Source organism: Siphateles boraxobius, unplaced genomic scaffold (genome assembly GCF_051911475.1).
Source record: "Siphateles boraxobius isolate OS27281-9 unplaced genomic scaffold, OSU_SipBor_1 6, whole genome shotgun sequence".
Classification (NCBI taxonomy): Eukaryota; Metazoa; Chordata; class Actinopteri; order Cypriniformes; family Leuciscidae; genus Siphateles; species Siphateles boraxobius.
In genome coordinates this window covers 25,118,935-25,138,153 of record NW_027509186.1, presented here as the reverse complement: position 1 = coordinate 25,138,153, position 19,219 = coordinate 25,118,935, and the positions used below count along the sequence as shown (strand labels likewise).

At 39.9% G+C, this 19,219-nt stretch overlaps 1 protein-coding gene across 3 annotated transcripts; it reads right to left on the bottom strand.

Moving 5' to 3' along the window:
- Positions 1-2,681: 2,681 nt before the first annotated feature.
- Positions 2,682-18,625, bottom strand: LOC143716165 (uncharacterized). Of its 3 annotated transcripts, XM_077208385.1 has the most exons (6): positions 14,934-15,180; positions 14,715-14,812; positions 14,304-14,514; positions 10,762-10,841; positions 7,064-8,333; positions 2,682-4,078 (listed from the first exon to the last, which is right to left on the bottom strand). In XM_077208385.1, exons 1-3 carry the CDS (start codon positions 15,117-15,119, stop codon positions 14,415-14,417), a joined length of 384 nt encoding a protein of 127 aa, XP_077064500.1. In that variant the 5' UTR covers positions 15,120-15,180; the 3' UTR covers positions 2,682-4,078; positions 7,064-8,333; positions 10,762-10,841; positions 14,304-14,414. The 3 variants fall into 3 exon arrangements, 1 of the variants encoding a protein (XP_077064500.1); XR_013195954.1 differs by lacking the exons at positions 2,682-4,078; positions 7,064-8,333; positions 10,762-10,841 and adding exons at positions 16,693-16,791; positions 16,887-18,578 and having other exon boundaries at positions 13,783-14,514; positions 14,934-15,080; XR_013195953.1 differs by lacking the exons at positions 2,682-4,078; positions 7,064-8,333; positions 10,762-10,841 and adding exons at positions 16,693-16,791; positions 17,743-18,625 and having other exon boundaries at positions 14,161-14,514; positions 14,934-15,080.
- Positions 18,626-19,219: the final 594 nt, after the last annotated feature.

Here is a 19,219-nt window from a genome sequence, read left to right as displayed (position 1 = left end):
TGGATCTGCTGGCTGCGTGCTTCTATATGCATCACACTGCTTTATTTAACCAGGAGGCCGGTAACTTACTCATACATTGGTGTACATATGCTCTGAGTCATCCAGCCCTCAGACACCCTGCATATGGGATTTTCCAGCAACATCTAATGAATTCACTAGACTGTGGGAGCGGTTATAATCACAGGGCCTGAACATGGACCTGAGTTGAAGCCCCTAAAATGTCCCCATTTACAAGAAGTAAGGCAAAGTTTGAGAGGAAGTACGCATATTTGTGTTAAGCTATGATCACATAACGTATAGATGTGTGTTAATCATTAGTGAAACATTACAGTATTGACATATTATCTAACTCATATGATAAATACCCGGGTTAGTTGGTGCTTAATTAGTTAGCTGGTGGATTCTTAAAATGGTGGATTAGGTTGCAATGAAAGAGAAGTATCGATAGATTACAGATTACGGTGACAGATTTCTCCAGTCATTTAGTTTCACAAGAAGATTGAGTTATGATATTCTATAATGTCAAAAAATAACGTCAAAAATGAAACATGGATGAATCATTCAGAAATGCAATTTAAAAATATAGCCTATAGGGTGAATTTTCATTTCAAGCAAATTTTTGTAAAAAAAAAAAAAAAAAAGTATTTTCATGCTAAAATATATACTCTTCTGTGCTCCATGGAAAAACAATTGTCATAAAGGTTTGAAACTACATGAAGCTGAGTAAATGATTTTCATTTTTGCTTGAACTCTCCCTTTAAAGCACACTGTCAAGGCGAAAAAGGAGTGATCATTTACGTCAGCACTGAGTTAAACAAATGAGGAACATGTAGACGCTGGAAATCTGGGTCATAGGCCATTCCCGCAGTGAGAGTCAATGACATGAGCAGCAAAGATCAGCTGGGATGCAGATATGAAATATGGAGCCCTGTGTAGCCTACATGCTATAAATGACACCGACAGCCTTACATTCATGTGACTCTTTTTTTTTAAGCAATTCTTTATTGTTCCTGGCTATAAGACCGAACAGTCACCATGAATCACCCTCAGTCTCTTGAGGCCATTGTACAGTACTGAATTACACATTGTGCCGCTTGCCTGTCAGACAGGTTACATGACACCCGCTGTGCAACAGGCAGACAGCGGTACATTGACCCGGTAATAGGAAAAAGGCACCGGCGTGCCACAAGCTTAAGGGCAAAGGCCAGGCAGGATTGCGGGATCCTGGAACAGCGTTGCGACACGGATGTTTCGTCAGGTGAATGATCTCCTGCTTGCCTGGAACTCAAGGTAATCTGGTTAAGCAGCTTTAACCCTGCGGACAGGGGGAATTTAGACTAGTTGTAAAACCCTTTTGCACCAAGTGTGGATCAGTTCTCCTGGCACTGTGTCCAAGCCGTCCATGTGGAGATAAACGTTTCAACAAATCAGTCCACACAAACGGGCTACTGTTTTGTGAACAGATTTGGTGTGGATGAGTGTGGACCACGGTGTAAGACAAAAAAATTCATAACTTCATTTGTACAACACACTCAGGTTTGATCCAAAATTCCCTGAATTTAACTACTGTTAAAAGTAAGTAATAAACCAGGATTTATAAAGACATAAAGTGGTGTGAAAACGTTCTTATCAACTGAAGAGCATGTGTGATCAAACTTTTTGCCTCAGTTACCAGTTATTCAATTATAAAAACATAAAGATAACTAGGCAATCACATAACGCATTGATAATTATGTGCAAATGAGCAACATTTTAATGGCTTTGTGATAACATCCCTGATTTTAAAATTACCTGCAATTTAAAAATAGGGATGTATTTAAAAAAAAAATGTGCAAACAGACATTATAATTATTCAACATTCTGGAAACCGGTCCTACATTCACATTTGGGATCATTATATGCAAGTCTTTATGAATGAATACCTATATTGTCCCATGTGCTTTTTGGCTTCATGGACCTATTCGGTTTGAACATTATCTGAAGTGAGAAAAGTTCATTGACGATCCCTGACGGGCGATACGAGCACCCTTCACCCTGCTGCGAAAGTAACTGAGGTATCTAACCTTTGCCATTTGGGATTATTTTGCACTTGTGGGGGCCTTTCAAGCTCACGCTAATTCAACAAAAAAGGGCCCTGTGACCCATCTCACATTCAAGGAATGTTCCAGTTCAACACAAGCGCAATACAAAAAATATTTCTACTTGTCCCTCATATGAGAGCCAAAAAAAACACAGCATATCTACAACATCTACTTACAAGTCTATAGTGAATCGTAGTATGCAACAGATGTTGCCAACAAGCCTGTTCCTTTAAAGAACACTTTGAGAGGCACTAATCAATGGTAAATAATAAACAGTAAAATTATATTTAGATTTAAGAGTGCTTTGTTTCACAATTAGCAGTTAAACCAATTAGTACCACTGTATTAAGTGGTGGGACAAAGGCTTGAAAGTGACCTTTTTGAAGACAAGGTCATCAGCCTTGCTGTAAAACGGCTCCAACATAAGAAGATTATCCCTAACCCACCACACTAAATTAAATCTTGGCCTTGCAAATTTCTCAAAAATACGATTCAAGAAAAGCTAGGATGTATAAATCATGTTCACATTCATAGAGAATTTAGAACCACAACAAAATAAAAATCACATATTTCATTGCAAGTGAAGATAAACAAGGCATGTTTTCCAAAAAGCCATTTTAATTTCTTTACTTGAGCAGCACATCATTAATCACATTTTGTTCATATTGAAAGCCTGTTCATTTGATATTAATAGTAATCTAATCTGAATGTAGCTGATAACTACACCGTCTGACTTTAAAGAGGGGTTAGTGCGGGAGGTTCTGCCACAAGTGCACCTGCAACACAGACTGGCCGAGCTTCTTATGTGTGTGCTGAGCAGATGAGACGACGACCCTCAACAATCTTTTAATGCACTTGTGGGGAGATTGACATTAGACTAGAGCGGATCATGTAGGCAATCTTCGTCCATGACCTGAAGAAGCCCTTCAGAGAGAGGCCCTTCAGAGGTCAGAACTATAGATACGGTTACATGTGCAAAACAGTGTGACGTTTAAGAGCTTGATGAGAGAGTGGCATGTTCTTGTACACTGCGGAAGGAGAAAAACAGCTCTTTTCTGGCATGTGGCATCTGGTTCTGCTAAATGCCGAGAATTTTCTCAGTTTTCATCTGGCTGGGAGGATTTAGAAGGACGAATTTTCATATCCTGTTTTCTGTACTGAAGAAGCTGGCCTTGAGGAGTTTGCGGCTTGCGTAAGGTCAGTTGACGTGAAAAGGGTGTGTATATATGTCGACCTGTGCTTGTGACCAAGGTCAGATTCGTACATTTTGTGCACAAGCACAAACACACACTCAAAAAAAAAAATCATATTTAAGACATAGAATGACCCCGGAAAGAAAAGAGGAAGTTACAAACACTCTGCAGTCTTTCATCAGTCATTCCCTGGAGGATCTCTGCGCCTTTCAACACGTCAAAGCCTGGGCACGTCTCCAGAATACAAGAAAACATCTATAAGAACACTGGAACTCGTCTTTCAGTGGTACTCGAGGTTGCCACCGCTACACACCACACACCACCATTTGTTACAGCAGAAGAGCAAGATGGCCACCTCTCAGCTCTGTTGAGAGTACAGAATGCCCCTCCCTGCCTGCTCCACACCCAAATAAGGGCAAGGGGACCTCACCAGCCCAGGAATGTGGCTGAGTCAGCATGGACCCCGTACGGTAGCTTTTGTTTATGCCTGAGAAGAACGAAAAGCCAAGCTCAGGCAGTTCACGTGAGCAGGCTGCTGGAGGGACAAATCGGGATCCGTCTGGTGCAAGATTGGTTGAGACGGTCTAGAAGAACTAAACCTTGCAGCCTGAACCTTGATCGGCATCTCTCTGTGCTGACGTGCCAGGAAAGAGCCAACCACAACAGTTCTTCAGCTGGCAGCTTTAGTTGGTACACAAGGACATAAAGCTTGCCAGTGAAGAACTGCTGCAGGTCAGCCAGTGGGCTTCCCGGAATCTGTTCCCGATTCTCCTCAGAAAATGTGGGAACAGGGCGTGGCAGCATCTGTAGGGATGAAGAAAGAAAGGCATGTTTGAGATCAATCAAGATGGGCAATAAGACTTAAGTTTAATTTTAGTTATTATAATAGTAAAGAAAAGTCACAGAATAACATTTCAGTTCATTAAAATTAATCATTAGGTCGATAAGGTAAAATTCAGTCATCAGTACCAAAACCAGTGAAACTTAATGAGTCTCAATACCAATTTTGATACCAAAGATTTATCTAAATTAATGTTATAAATCAAATTAATTAAATTATTAAAAATAGTTAAAAACATTTTTATTGTTTATATTATTTAGAAAAGATTTCTTCAGTTAATCAAGTAAAAAAGAATACATTTAATTATAAAAAAAAGTTTTGTTTAATAGTTATATTTTCTCTATTTGTAGTTTGATTAATATTAATGACCATCAATTGCCAAGACATTATTATCAAAAAGGTTATATGTAAATTCAAGGGCATGGCCGCAGCACTACAAGGCGCAGCAATCTTTACAGGGTACACACGCTCAAACATATTGGCACTAGGAACACTGTAGAAAGACAGGTATATCCTTACATTCTTTATCATAAGTATCTTTATGGGATATGACAAAGAGAGATATCAAAAGTAGGGGGGGGGGGATATAGTTTAAACAATGGCTTTCTTCCATTTTCACTGCCACAGCCATGCAAGAAAGAGAAAAACGCGAGAGGTCTAGTCATGTGCTCTTTCCCTCAGAGGTATCACAGGCCTGCTACTGCTTCAGCAATCATTCACTCAGATCAACTCCTACCTTTAATTGAGTACAGATAGATCCGCTGCCTGTCCGTTTGATCATGCTCAAACTGTTCTGCAGGGAGAATGTCAACCACTCACACCGCATTAAAAGTTTCTCTTTATCCAATTGACTTAGAAATTTAGTTTCATTTCCAAACACGTCCGCTTCATTTAACCAAAGAATCTCCTGTATGCAGCCAAAAATCAGGCCATTCATTCTTCTCTCAGGGAAGCTCATGAAGTATGGTTCCATTTCCTGATTACGTTTTTTTCTCTCACAGACAGACTGTCTCTGGGCCTCACTCTCCCATTGATCTGCACAGCATTAAAGGCGGCTGTAAAGCTCTGCGCTTTTGCTGCAGTTCAAGGACGAGCGCTGGACGGGTATGGCCTCTATGAACCCATTGACCTCACTGAACCACGGAAAAAGGTTCAGTTTGCAGAGCAACGACTGGCCCTGGACTGGCACCCCCACACACATTTAGCTTTGCTCTGTCTGTCTGTCTCTCTCTCTCTCTCACCCACGACTCGGAAATGCCAGCTCCTGCCAAATAGCACGGATGATCTGCCCATACCCATTGAGCTGCCCAATGGAGAAACAAACACAGTGGAGTGACAAAGACGGAGTTCAAACTGCACACAAATATTTTTTTGTGTTGAGACATTTCGTGCGCATTTTATTCATTTCATGTGTCCAAATCAGCTGTCTTGTTCACTCTTTCACTATAGTGTAGAGAATGTGACAGTTCACTATTATGAGGAAAGAGTGAGTAAAATGTAGTGTATTCAGACACAATGTCTAAATATAAAAAAAGGACAACATTTCAAAAACTACCAAAATCGCATTCAAAATAGATAAATTAAGTAAAGTAATAAAAAAAATTGTCATAGGTGGCGCTTATGGAACAGCAGAAATAGAGCCGTTTCCCTGGTAAACGCTGTACATAAAGCAGCGCTGCACTTATAAAAATTACTTTATTAGTCATTACACAGATGTAAGATAAAGAAAATGCCATCAAAACTTCTGAAGACAGTCAGTTCCCTTCAGAGATACATTCATATAACTTATAAATTCATTCATACATTTATTCATATAATTCCCCTCAGCACTTGATTGTAAAGGTTGTAAAACCTCTCGCTGCTTTTCGCCATGTTTTCAGCTGTTGCTAACTTTGTTTAATGCTGGACAGTATTTAGCCTTTCAAATCCCAGTAATCAAATAAATAAACATTAAATTGAAAATTGTTTTAAATTATCTTTGCCATCATCTAACGCATAACATCTTATAATCTAAATGTAAAAGTAGAGGAAATGTCCATGCTCATTAAAATATCCAATATCGACTGATACAATATTAAAAGATAAACAAAAAGATATAGATATTTTGCACATCAACAGATGCAAGAAAAAATGTATTGTCTGAATAAAGCCAGGGAAGAAATGGATGCTCACTGAATCTGTGCTGTTTTCAGTGAAGGAAAATCACATTTGGTTGTAGCTTCCCCCTTCTGCGGAGTCTTTAGCCTGTTGTTATCAGACACCAGGGCGGTTGAATCGTCCTTTGTCTAAAGGCGGAGATAAGATCCTTCTATGTCCAGGACACTGCAGGCAGGGAGGGCTGACAGCTTCGGTTACAAGACTTAAAAACAATCACACACCACTGTCCAGTATCACACTATAATGTGCTCTCTAAAGTTGTAACACCCATGGATTTACCCAGTGAATGGGTGGCACAGACAAAACGGAGCTGAATAACATGCGGTTATGGAAAAGCCAGAGACTTCTCTTCAACCCACTCTCAGAAGAAAAGAAAATAATTCACTAGTCCGTCGCATGGTGTTTGATGTCTCCACCCAGTCAAGACGCTCAGAAAGCCACAGGTTTAACAAGTGGTCAGCACCGGACACAATGGAGCATGTTTAAACTCTTGCTGTCTCTCTCACACACATACTCTGACTCACCGACATATACACACAATGCCTACGAATCCTGTCGCATAGAACACAGTGTTCCCAAGGAGTGATTTATTGTAAAGTCGTGGAAGCTTCCCAAACAATTACAATCAGGCTGCTTCACAAGGCAAAGGGAAATGGTAAAGTATTTGTCTGCTCACATTTTCCTCCCTAAAGCTCTTCCAACCTCCAAGAACCCATTTCAAATGAACCAACTAATCAATACCCCAAATATGGCTCAAGATGGGAGTCTGGGTGGTGTCAAAAACTCCTTACCTCCTTTTATATTGCCCTATATTGCACCCAAACTGTTGCATCAGCTGTCTAGTGACGCTGTCCAAGAGTGACAGCTTGCTCACATCACCAGGGGCCTCATTTATAAAACTTTGCGTAGGATTTGCGTCAGAAGTGGCGTACGGATGAAACATAGGACGTGCGTACCGCACAGAAATATTCGGATTTATAAAACCGTGGCACGCACATCCTACGCATTTTTCCCTCAATAAATCACAATCAATTCTAAATGTAGCGCAGCTTTTGCGGCTTCATGTCAGGCCCATAGTTGCCCATAAATAGTCCGTGAAACGCCCACAAGTTAATATTCATCGATTGCGAAATCATGGCAAACACAGAGAGGACAGTGTGGGCATTACTAATGCCAAAAAGGCAATTGAGTGGCAAAAGGCAAACGCTGTAAATGCTGTAGCCTCACAACCTCGGACTGTGGCCGAAATAAAAAAGAAATGGTCGGACATCAAAGTCGAGGCAAAAAAGCGCCTAGCGCTCCATCGCCAGAGTGTGTCTGCCACGGGTGGGGGAAAGGGGACACCGACATTTAAAAAATACATTTTTACTATGAAAACAACTTTCCCCAGTGGACAAATAATACATCTATCTATCTATCTATCTATCTATCTATCTATCTATCTATCTATCTGACTGACTAATTGCATCTATATCTGCTCCGCCAGACGGACACATTGGCGAGAATATCAGTTTTGTACATTATTTCGTTCTTTTTAACATCTTATTTATGAGGATGAATTGTATAACATGCCAATATTATTGCAGAACATATTTCACTTTTCTTTTTGCAAATATGTGTTAATTTGCATTTCTGTTGCAGATCGATCAAACGGGTGTTCGTGTAGGCTGTTAATTGTAAGACTTGCTTTGTGAACTCTTCGTGTTTATTTATGAGAGGCAGTATTGCCATTTATTTTACACAACGGTCTACAGTTTCACACAATTTCACGCGTTTCTTCCATCTGCCGACGGTGTCGCCATTTCTCATTTCACCCGTTTTTGTGCGTACACCTGGGTCAGAGCTTGCATGAAGGACCGCACATTCTACCGTCAAGTTTGCTTTTTGTAAATACCAATTATTGCGTACAGAGCGGCGTACGCCTTCTTTTGTGCGTACGCAACGTTTATAAATGAGGCCCCAGGAGACACCGAACAGCTTGAGCCGCAGGTGAAAGACAAAGGTACGCTTCAGTCCAACTGGCAATGAGGGTGGTTTTAGGTTTAACGGCTTGCCCAACATCTGGAAGACAGTGGGAAGAGGTCACAAGTCAGATTTTCAAAGCAAGCACTGATACACCCTCTGTCTAAACAGATATGTTCACCTACTTGACTTAGCCAACATTCGTTACATCATTTAAAGCCCCACATTAATTGTGAGTTACGGATCAATGCATTAGTTATTCATTTCAGCTTTCAGATTAATAATCAGGAAGTGACCAAATGGGGTGGGTGAAAGGGTGATTTTTAATTAAAGTGAAATTTTGTGAATCTGAATAAAAGAAGAGCATGGCCATTCGTGAGCCGAGAAAAGATTGAGGAAAATCGTTTTTAAAAGGTGCAAGTTCACTGCTCAGAGACATGGCCACGGTGGAGATGTTACATTCCTGTCATGCTTGTCCCATCAAGCAGGGGCTTTCAGAGGGAGTACAGTACAGAAAATGAGAAATGAGAGAGCGAGAGAGAACCACACCCAGAAGTTGAAAGTCTCTTGTCTTTCTGCTACTGTGGAAAAATGCGAGGTTGGAGCCATAAACTGGCAAAATGCAGTAAGAATCTCTGGAAGGAAACCACTAAATCCCTGAGGGATATGAGAATTTTGGTTATGAAATGCCACATGACACAGCATGCAAGCAGATCATCTGAATGTGGGGGGAAAAACGTCTGTTTCTTTACAACCGGAAGTCGGTGGCTACAGAACTTTTGAAACAAATGCCTCCACATTTTACAGATGCCAGTTTGCCACATTAAGCCACTTTTTGAGACATTCTGAAAGAGAAAATCCCAAGTGTCCAAAGATATTTTTTTATGTGATTTTAGGGCAGATGCCTGAGTCTGAGCCTGTCCCATCCGCTCCATTACCCATTCTCCTCCGTGTCACACAGGTCTTGTGCATTATTCGCCATCCTTTACATATGCACAGAGTGGCATGTACACTTGCATCTCAACTTCGTCCTTAATCAAGCATCGTTGTGCCTGCATTGGGCCCTCTAAAGAGGCCAGGCAATCACCGTTCCTACAGCTATGCTTCAAATGCAGAGGCGGCTCCAGCAATCCTGCCATGAATCACAGCATGAGTCAACCGGCGGGCAGGCAACAGTGAGAAATGGAGAAGTGCAGACATTGAGAAATGGATGCCATTCACAAATGCACAGATGAAAGAAAAAAAACCCAGCAGATGCCAGGAAGGGGAAGAGATCGTAACAAAACATTATAGAGAAGATCGCACCTGTACCCAAAGAGCTTTTTGATGACGTTCATTTGTTTGTGAAGACAACGAGGTAAACAGGAAGACTTACCAAGAGCTCGTCCGGGACACAGACGTCACATATACATCCTGCTCCTCCTTTTGGCTCCCAGACTTTGTCTTGGTTCAGGCGTGCCCGCCCTGCTGACCAAAAATTTATGAATTGAGGATAGTAAAGCATGTGCCATACAAGGCAAGACACACGAATGTCTATATAAAGCTCAGATGAACACAAATCCAAACATGTCACAGCCAAATCATGGCCACAGAAAGTTTAACAAGCTCAAGGATAGTAATCTTAGCCTTAATCTGAAACGTCTAGCCAAAGCCTGCGCTTAGCAGGAAGACCAAGTGAATTTTTCTGAGGAACCGAGAAGGAAAGGAAAAGGGGTGTGGTGTACTAGCATCCCAGCACCCCATCACTGCTTCCCCAGAAATGAATGACAGTGGCAAAAGGTCTCTGAAACTAACGAGAGCCAACACTTATTTGTCTAAACCGCTATTCTACTTCCTCCAGCCACTTGACAAACAGAATAACATGCAGGCAAAACAGTTTGATATAAAAGAGGAAATTCCAGCTGGGTTATACAATGGAAATGACTGTGGGGCAACGCGGAAGAAGCGAAGTCATTTCAGGAATTTATGCAATCTCCTGCTAATATCAGGGCTGAGGGGTGGGGATTCTATAAATCTCAAACGAGAGCTCCAGGGACCCACACATAGCCAGAGGAAGCGGTTGGAGCCTCTAAGAGTGTGATGAGCATACCACACATTTACTGTACACTGTGTGGGGTGGGGGGGGGTGGGGGGGTTGGGAATGAGCCCACTTATACAGCGCAAAAATCATAGACGCATGCATACATGAACTGCAATGAATGCTGCAGGGTACTGCCTTGAGAAAAATAGGGGAGTTTAGTACTTGGAGGTAATTTTGCGTTCTTGAGCTTGTTCTTCTGAAATCCAGTTTGCAGCACCAAAGAATGCAGAACATCTGGCCAAGATTAAAAACAAGGCTTCAGCTTCTTCTCGTTATTTTTTAAAACACAGCTTGTGGTAAAGCCAAAGACCCATTGAAACCCTGTACTGTGAACCTGACGAATCAAGCATATTTCTGGTATATCATTGCTTTAAAGAGTGATACAGCCTTGCTGCTAGTATATGTGTGTGCACTGTGCATGAGTATATAGCTTTAACAAGTCCATACCTCCTCACTGCTCTTCTCCAATGCAGTTACACTGGACTACATTTTGTATTAGCAGCAAATTCAAAAGGAAGCTGGTGCAGCTGGAAAACCATGAATAAACAAGAGACTCAAATTAAACTTCTTTCATAATGTTGGTTGTTATAATGACAAAGCATGGCCTGTTCTCCCCCTCCCCACCCGTCGAAACTCTGAATCATTGCTTGCAATGTTAGCAGCGATCAGGTTGGCAGCTGCCTCTCCCAGCACAGCAAAGGAAGCAAAAGCTTTGATTTGACTCAATCATGCTTTTAATACTGTGCCATGGGCAAATCAGATTGAATAGGAATCTCTCGGTTCAATTAAAATCAATTTCATTAAAGTAATGAAATATCTACACAGCAATTATTTTGACACAGCAAACGACTCAACCAAAAATAAGTTACTTATTGACTGAGTGCAACTGATCTGGCAAGACTATGTAGCATTGCAACTAAAAATATTTTAAATATATTTCATATACATTTTATTAAAAATTCTATTTATTCCTGTGATGTCAAAGCTGAATTTTGAGCATCATTACTCCAGTTTTCAATGTCACACAATCCTCCAATATATATATATATATATAAAATAGTGTATTACTACATACATACATACATACATACATACATACATACATACATATCTTGAATGTCAATTATTATTTCACATTTAACCTTATGCCTGTTCTGTTATAAGTGTGAGGTTCCCTCTTTCTGTTTTATAGATGTTATATTTCTGTATATTTCTGTATAAAAGTAAGTCATGCACAGATGCTTAAGGCCTGCATCGGTAGTGATACTGTGTCAAAACTACAATATTTTCTCAATAACTTGATCATGCACCTTGACATGTCACCATGACCTAGACATTCACATGTCCCAATAATTGTTACAATCAATTATGCTTTTCAGCAGACACCACTCCATCACACAATCTAGTTAATAAAGCAGGGGTTCTCAACTCTGGCTTTTGAGGTCCACTACATTCCAATAGCAAAGTCCAAACCATAACTACAACGATAACTACACAGAGAAACAATATTGTTGGGATCACTTTCAGAACGCTTTTTTCCAGCTGATTAACGCTAAAAATATTGACAGCCAATCATAATCCATTCTGCTTTAAGAGCACAAGTGTTTAAAGTGTGCAGACGACACAAGCACCCGTTTATAATAAACAGAACGATATCGTCTGCTGGTGTGAATGCTAAGTTATCGTTATAGATATGTTTCTTAGTATAAATGGGCCTTAAGGGGATACTCCACTTTTTTTGGAAATAGGCTCATTTTACAACTCCCCCAGAGTTAAAGTGTTTAGTTTTACCGTTTTTGAATCCATTCAGCCGATCTCCAGTTCTGGCGGTACCACTTTTAGCATAGCTTAGCATACATCATTGAAGTGGACAAGACCATTAGCATTTCTCAAAAAAAAATGACCAAAGATTTTCGATATTTTTCCTATTTAAAACTTGACTCTTCTGTAGTTACATCGTGCACTAAGACCGACGGAAAATGTAAAGTTGCGATTTTCTAGGCTGATATGGCTGGGAACTATACTCTCATTCCTGCGTAATAATCAAGAAACTTTACTGCCGTACCATGAGTGCAGCTGGCGTAATGATATGACGCAGCACCTGAAAATAGTCCCCAGCTCGGTAACTTCCAACGTGACCGGGACTAAGTTTGTGTAGTTTGAGTTGGCAAATTAGGTGAAGTTAGTGTATTGTTCTGTGCGATTAGCCATGGTTCTTTGCATAGTAAAGGGCTGTGATAGTAAGTCGTGGGGATACACTACCGGCGTCATGTTTCACAGAATACCACTGTACAACAAGGAGCTAAACAATCAATGGTTCGCTGCTCTCAACATTGATCTCAAAACACCGGTAGAATCTATCAAGAAATGGCGTGTTTGCTCAGAGCATTTTGGACCAGATGACTATAAAGAAAACAAGGACAGTACGGTAACGTTACGGCGTCTAAAGGATACGGCCATCCCAACAATCTTCAGAGTACAGACAGGTCCAAGTATATTATCGTCACCCATGGCTGTAAGTATAACCATTTAAATTTTTTTGTTAGCTTGAACCACTTGATTGAAAAAGCACTGCCGACTGCCTTTGTCTTTATCTTCCTGTGAAATGCAATCAATGTGCTAGGTTTGTTCGATCATTTGTGTTGTACAGTATATAAAGTTAGTAGTTTTGCTGTCGAGTTCTGGTGAGGTAGCCTATAGTTTAATTGAAGGAAACTTGTGTAATTTTCGGTATTGTTTATCTAAAGTTTCTATAATACAAAATACTAGTGATGTCACGTTATGTGCCGAAACTTTGTAGCGTGTGCCGAAAAATCATCTCAAGCATCCTTTTCCTAAAATTGAATAGTTTGTAATATCATATTACCTACCTATGCTGTTGAAAGACATGTTTGTTGGACTAAGTATATGTCCTCTGAATCATCTGTCACAAATGTCTCCATGCTACAAGGAACGCTCCATGCGCAAGCAGGTTGTCACGTTGGTTATGTTGACGGAAGGTAGCCTTTTTTTCAGGTGCTGCGTCATATCATTACGCCAGCTGCACTCATGGTACGGCAGTAAAGTTTCTTGATTATTACGGAGGAATGAGAGTATAGTTCCCAGCCATATCAGCCTAGAAAATCGCAACTTTACATTTTCCGTCGGTCTTAGTGCACGATGTAACTACAGAAGAGTCAAGTTTTAAATAGGAAAAATATCGAAAATCTTTGGTCATTTTTTTTGAGAAATGCTAATGGTCTTGTCCACTTCAATGATGTATGCTAAGCTATGCTAAAAGTGGTACCGCCGGCTGAATGGATTCAAAAACGGTAAAACTCAACACTTTAACTCTGGGGGAGTTGTAAAATGAGCCTATTTCCAAAAAAAGTGGAGTATCCCTTTAAGGCTCACTTTGTTTTCCTTTACATTCACTTTATTCTATTCTTCTTTGAACTTCATCTATTGAGAAAAAAATACTATCAATAGTACCTTGGACAAATATGTTCTCGTTTTATTTCAACACTTATTTACTACTACAACTCTCGATACTTTTATCATTATTTATAGATTGTTAGATATTGCAATACATTTCTCTTTTACTTATTAATCTTTGTTATTCCTTATAGTCGAATTCTGTTTGGACATAATTTTTCATCTGCCTGGATCACTCTGCATCATGCTACTTAAGACGCATCACGATTTCCACAAAAATATTATTTTTTAGGATACTTCCAGACCAGCTTTTATTTGATATAGAAATCTTTTGTAACCATATAAAATGTCTTTACTGTCACTTTTGATCAATTTAATGCATCCTGGCTCAGTTTTATTTTTTTTCTTACTGTATATTTCATAGTTAATGTGTTTTTTTTTTTATATCACTTTAATTTCACTATATGAAATCTAATCCATCAGCACTCACTTAAAGACTAAATATTTCTTTAGAAAACACTGATGGAATTATGCTCAACAGGTTCATTTCTGCATTCCCTCTCTCTCTCCCTCACCCTTTCCTCTGCGCTTTCTACAGTTCTTTCCGTTGGTCAAGTCTCTGTGCCATGCATTCTTGGGATGCCTGGTACATATGGTATAAATTCCATTCTGTCTGCAGAGGCCCTTCATGCTGTCTGAGATACGCCGAGCTGGACTGACTCCACCCTCCCACAGAGCTGGGCCAGCTCACAGTCTGTACTGCTGAGGTGAACTAGCTTGGGCTGCCTTAAAAGAGAGAAAGAGACAGAAAAAGTCCACGACTGAAGTCAAGAGAATTTAAACAAGCCCATTTTCTTCGTATAGAATGAATGAGCTCATTATTTAGAGTTTGAGGCATCTCTGCGACGTACATGCGCCGCCTTGTATGTTGAGGACAGAAATTCAATGAAGAACAATAGCACAAAATCCCAAACTGGGTCACTTACATGGCGGTGTGGAGCACAAAGCCTGCAGCCCATTTAATCAAAGGGAGATTATACAGGTCCCTCCGGGTAGACAGCAAAGGCAAACTCGCTCTAGAAGTCTAAAAGTCACAGACAGTGCCGAAACATCTCCTTACTGAGACAATGAAACGCTATTGCTAGGAAGTTAACTGCGTCATGTTACTGTGGGTGAAAATGTGGACAAAAGCTCCAAAGGCTCACTTCCTGAGACCTCGTGGCACAAACCGCCCGAGCAGCCAGCATTTGGTCCCACAGGACTGCACAGACGGGAAGCTCCACTGTCCTTGAGACAACAGCAGACCTTCTTCTGAGATCCTCCCCTCCCACACTCAAGACAACCACAGCCACCTGCCAAACAGGCAAATCACTGTCACAGCCGAGCTTCATCTGCAAAAAAAAACCCACTCACAGTCTGTGCGGCACGATACCACACCAATTACGGAGGCAATGGAGGAATGTATGCCAAGACTTCAGAAAAAACATTTAAAACTCTCAAAGCTCCACAAATGAGAGTGTAAAAAAAATCTAAATGTCAAGAGTCCTGCAGAAACAGCGAAACTGTGTAACGCTAAGGGTGTGGCTCTAAAAGTCTCCATGCTGTGGTCCATTCGCCCGCACAGATCTACTCACGCAACGCAAAGCTTAAAGCAAAATATGAACAAATAAAATGTCCATGTTTCATAAAGGCCTCACAGTAAAGCCAATAAATGTCAAAAACTAAACAGAAAAAAGTATTTGAACAGCAGAGACCTTGAATAACAATCAAACATCCTGTGACTTCAACTCCACTGATATATATTGGTATCTTTCCAGCCACGCATGAATGAAGAATAAACTAATGGAGTAGCGAACGCAACTGCAAGGCCATTTCCCTTAAGAAAACAAAAAAATATGCTGCTGCCTTTAGATGCTCAGACTCTGAAATCTGGAAATAAGAGTCGCTCTTACTAAATTCATTGAATTTGAAAGAGAGCAAGAAAATTAGACCTTCACGCATAGTCAAGATGTCCAACTTTCCTATGGATGGCGATTATCCTGGGCAGGAGAACAGATGTTCCTTTTTTTCCCCCATAAACTGCACTGTGGTGCTTCTTTAATGAACTACTTCAATCTGAACTTGCAAGATTGAAAGATGTATACGACTGACATGTAGTACATAATTGTACAACCCTTAATTAATTTATTCAGGCATATTGACTTTCATTCAGGGTAGATGGGATTTAATTTTGGGCAAATTTACACAGATTTAAAAAAAATTACATTTTAAAATTCCAATGGCAAATTCCATTGAAGTTTAAATGTAGTTCAACTAATGTATTAAAAACCTGATTTAGAAATGCAAAGATCATGTTCAGTCATGTGACAATATCTTGCTTATCAATAAGATCCCAAAATCAACTCTTAGCTCAAAAGCAACAAAACAAGGAAAAAATATTCTTAACCTAACATAAAAAGCCAAAGACATTCTTTGACATTTTTCTAAATAGGCCTAATACTTCATTCAGTTAATTATGTGGTGTAGATTAAATATGATTCATAATTGAAAAATGGCTTCAACTTGACAACTTTAAGCATTAGCATAATTCTGGTAAGAGTAGTACAGAGATAAAATGGTTAAAATAAAATGTTTTATTTATCACGTAAACATGAAACAAATAAGCGGTCAACACTTATTTGCTTAATCCCATCCAAAAATTCAAGTGCAAAAGTGCAAAAGAAGATTCATCTGGTGATATGATGGAACTGATTTGGAAAATACCTAGCTTGCTTAGTCACTCATTTGATATATAATGGCCTGAATGATTGTGTAAAAAAATAAATCACAACATCTGAATAGTCTGTTAGATTTTAACATTTAATTTATAATAAAACTGTAGAAGATGAAAAGATGATTTGCTATTAGTTCTGACACATCGCCCTCACCACTTGTCACCTCTAGAAGTCATATCTCATAACTTACCTTCAACAGGCGGACGTCATTTCAGACGTAAGAAGAAATCCATTTAATGACATAGTGTTGACACTGGTATTAACTGAGGTCTTCACTCCAGATGTTAGGCTGTGTGTGAAAAGAGAAAAGTGAGAGAAAGCAGACACAAAAAATAAACAAGTAACCTAGAGGGGAAAAGAGGACAAAACTCGTGTATATCACACCGTAAAGGGTGGGGTCTTGAGGAATTTGCCATGCTCTTGCCTCACAGGAATCAATGTAGGATAGGCGTTCTTTCAGAACCAAATCCATGTTTTATGCACAACTATCCAAACTAATATTTTGATTTTCGCCATTTGTCGTAGGCTATAGCACAATATCATGTTGCTCCTGTGACCTGCTATTCATCTTTAAAGTGACGTAGACTAAAAACACTGTGCATTAGGCTTTATCTTAAAGTGACAGTTTATTCAAAAATTAAAAATCTGTCCTTTACTTACACTAATGTTTTTCCTTCAGTAAAACACAAAAGGAGGCATTAGGCAGAATTTGAGTGTCTGATAGTCTCAGTCACCATTTACTTTGATTCCATCTTTTTCCATTCAATGAAAGTGAAATCTCTTTTTGACTATGTAGCTATATAGCCTACGGGTCATACGAGATTAAAACAACATTACGGTGAGTAAACAATTATTAAATATTAATTTAGGTTACCTATCCCTTTAAGGCCTATTCAATGTCATTTGACGTAAGTTAAAAAGAAGCATAAATATAATACAACTAAGAAAAACAAGTAAGCAAAATAAAATTTTAAATCACGAAAGAAATATGACTAGTTACTTCAGGCGATACCAGTTTAAGATATTGTAAGTGAAAGCAGATCAACGCCCACTGTTATATCAGTAGCCTATAGGCTACGTTAGTTCGTCTTAATACTGTGTTAATTTTCAGCGCCTTCTGTGACATATGTAAATTTACTGGAGTTGATTAGGTATAAATAGCGATATCGGTGCAGTGTTGAGTTTTTCGACAAACACCTTCTGAGCGAAAACTTCTGAATGAGGAATGTTTAACACCTACCTACTTCAACTGGTAGAATTCTTCGTATGTCAGGCTGGTAAACTGTTCGACTCCCAGAAATAACATATTATTAGATATCAATATTTGCTCAACATCCTTTAATTTCGCAATGATTTTCCCCTCATACAGTCTACAGACGGTCTACAAGGGGACGGCTCACGCCCTATACGGCTCAACTCTGAACCGGGCGCTCTCGCGATCTCCTCCGATGGAATGTAACAGATTCCATTCGTTCTGAAGTGGTTTCACATACTTCCGAAAAGTTATATAGAGAATGTTGCAACGGTCATTGAACGATTAGACTCCGTTCTGTAATCGAATGCTTCCTGGATTTTTAATAGCTCACCAGTGACACGCGCATCGAATTCTCGCGAAATCCTTATGATTCAATTCAGCCGAAGCTCTGGCGTACAAAGGTAGCGCACATTCGATAAAAGCGGTTGGCTCACTGGGAACCCAAGTTCGAATCGACCAGGGTCATGTCCTGATCCCATTTCCAGCCTCGCTCGCCCACTTTAATGCCTTACTCTAACTGTAAACAAGGCTAAAAATCCAAGAAATAAATGCAAGTTCTGATACAGTTTAAATAGCCTAAATCGCTATTTTGCTGAAAGCCACACCTTAATCTCGAATCACTCCTTAATCAAAGAGCTTAAAGCGCGATCTCAGCTAAAATATCGGATCCTAACCCACTCAGTCAGCAAGAGTGCTGTAGAAATTATTAACAATATAATTACTTAACTTCAACACGACACCATTAGTCTACCGTCCTAAATTTCACAATCTAGCCCACATATCGCTGCGTCCTGAGTCTCCGCTTCAACTCCCCTCATACCGGCTTCTCCTCCCGATCAGCTGGCAGCGCAGTGACGCCAAGAGCAACAGCTGACCAATCAAACACTAACGTCAAAGACCAGAAGTAACGCCCACTTTATGACCAAACATGAATGTCAGGCCTGCACACCAATGCCATGTTCTGAGTCAGAAGGGTGTAAAGCACACTGTCCAATGACGCTATCTCTCTTCGACATGCGTTTCACGGTTCTTCTAAAGAGCAAATGACTGAGCACCTCTGTGAGCAGGACTGGATAACTGTTTTCAGACTCCTATTAAATCTTACTTCACTTTGATACATTTCAGACTCCTGCGTAATGTCTTCAACATTTCCATAGACGTTGTTTTATTCTTGTTTTTGGGACTCAAGCTGTGAGCAAATGCCTTTTATAGGTTCATATTCACGTCCACATTATTTTCTGACTTATTAAGGGTGCACTCAGTAATCTTTCCTCATTACAAGGGTTTTACATAAAGAAACAAACAGTACTTGTCGTAAATATCTTTAAGATGATGTACACTTACATAAGATGAATAGGCCTACTCCAGCCATATCAGTATAGCTGTTTTAATTCAAATGGAGGGTTTAATTCCATTCATGGTGGCCACCATGTTGAGGTCACATGACCAGCAAAAACCCACT

Coding starts and splice junctions, on each gene's coding strand:
- LOC143716165 (XM_077208385.1), bottom strand. CDS start 15,119: ATGAAGCTCGGCTGTGACAGTGATTTGCCTGTTTGGCAGGTGGCTGTG. Junction 14,813..14,933: donor GTGCCACGAGGTCTCAGGAA/GTGAGCCTTTGG, acceptor TGTGACTTTTAG/ACTTCTAGAGCGAGTTTGCC. Junction 14,515..14,714: donor TTTGTGCTCCACACCGCCAT/GTAAGTGACCCA, acceptor CTCTCTTTTAAG/GCAGCCCAAGCTAGTTCACC.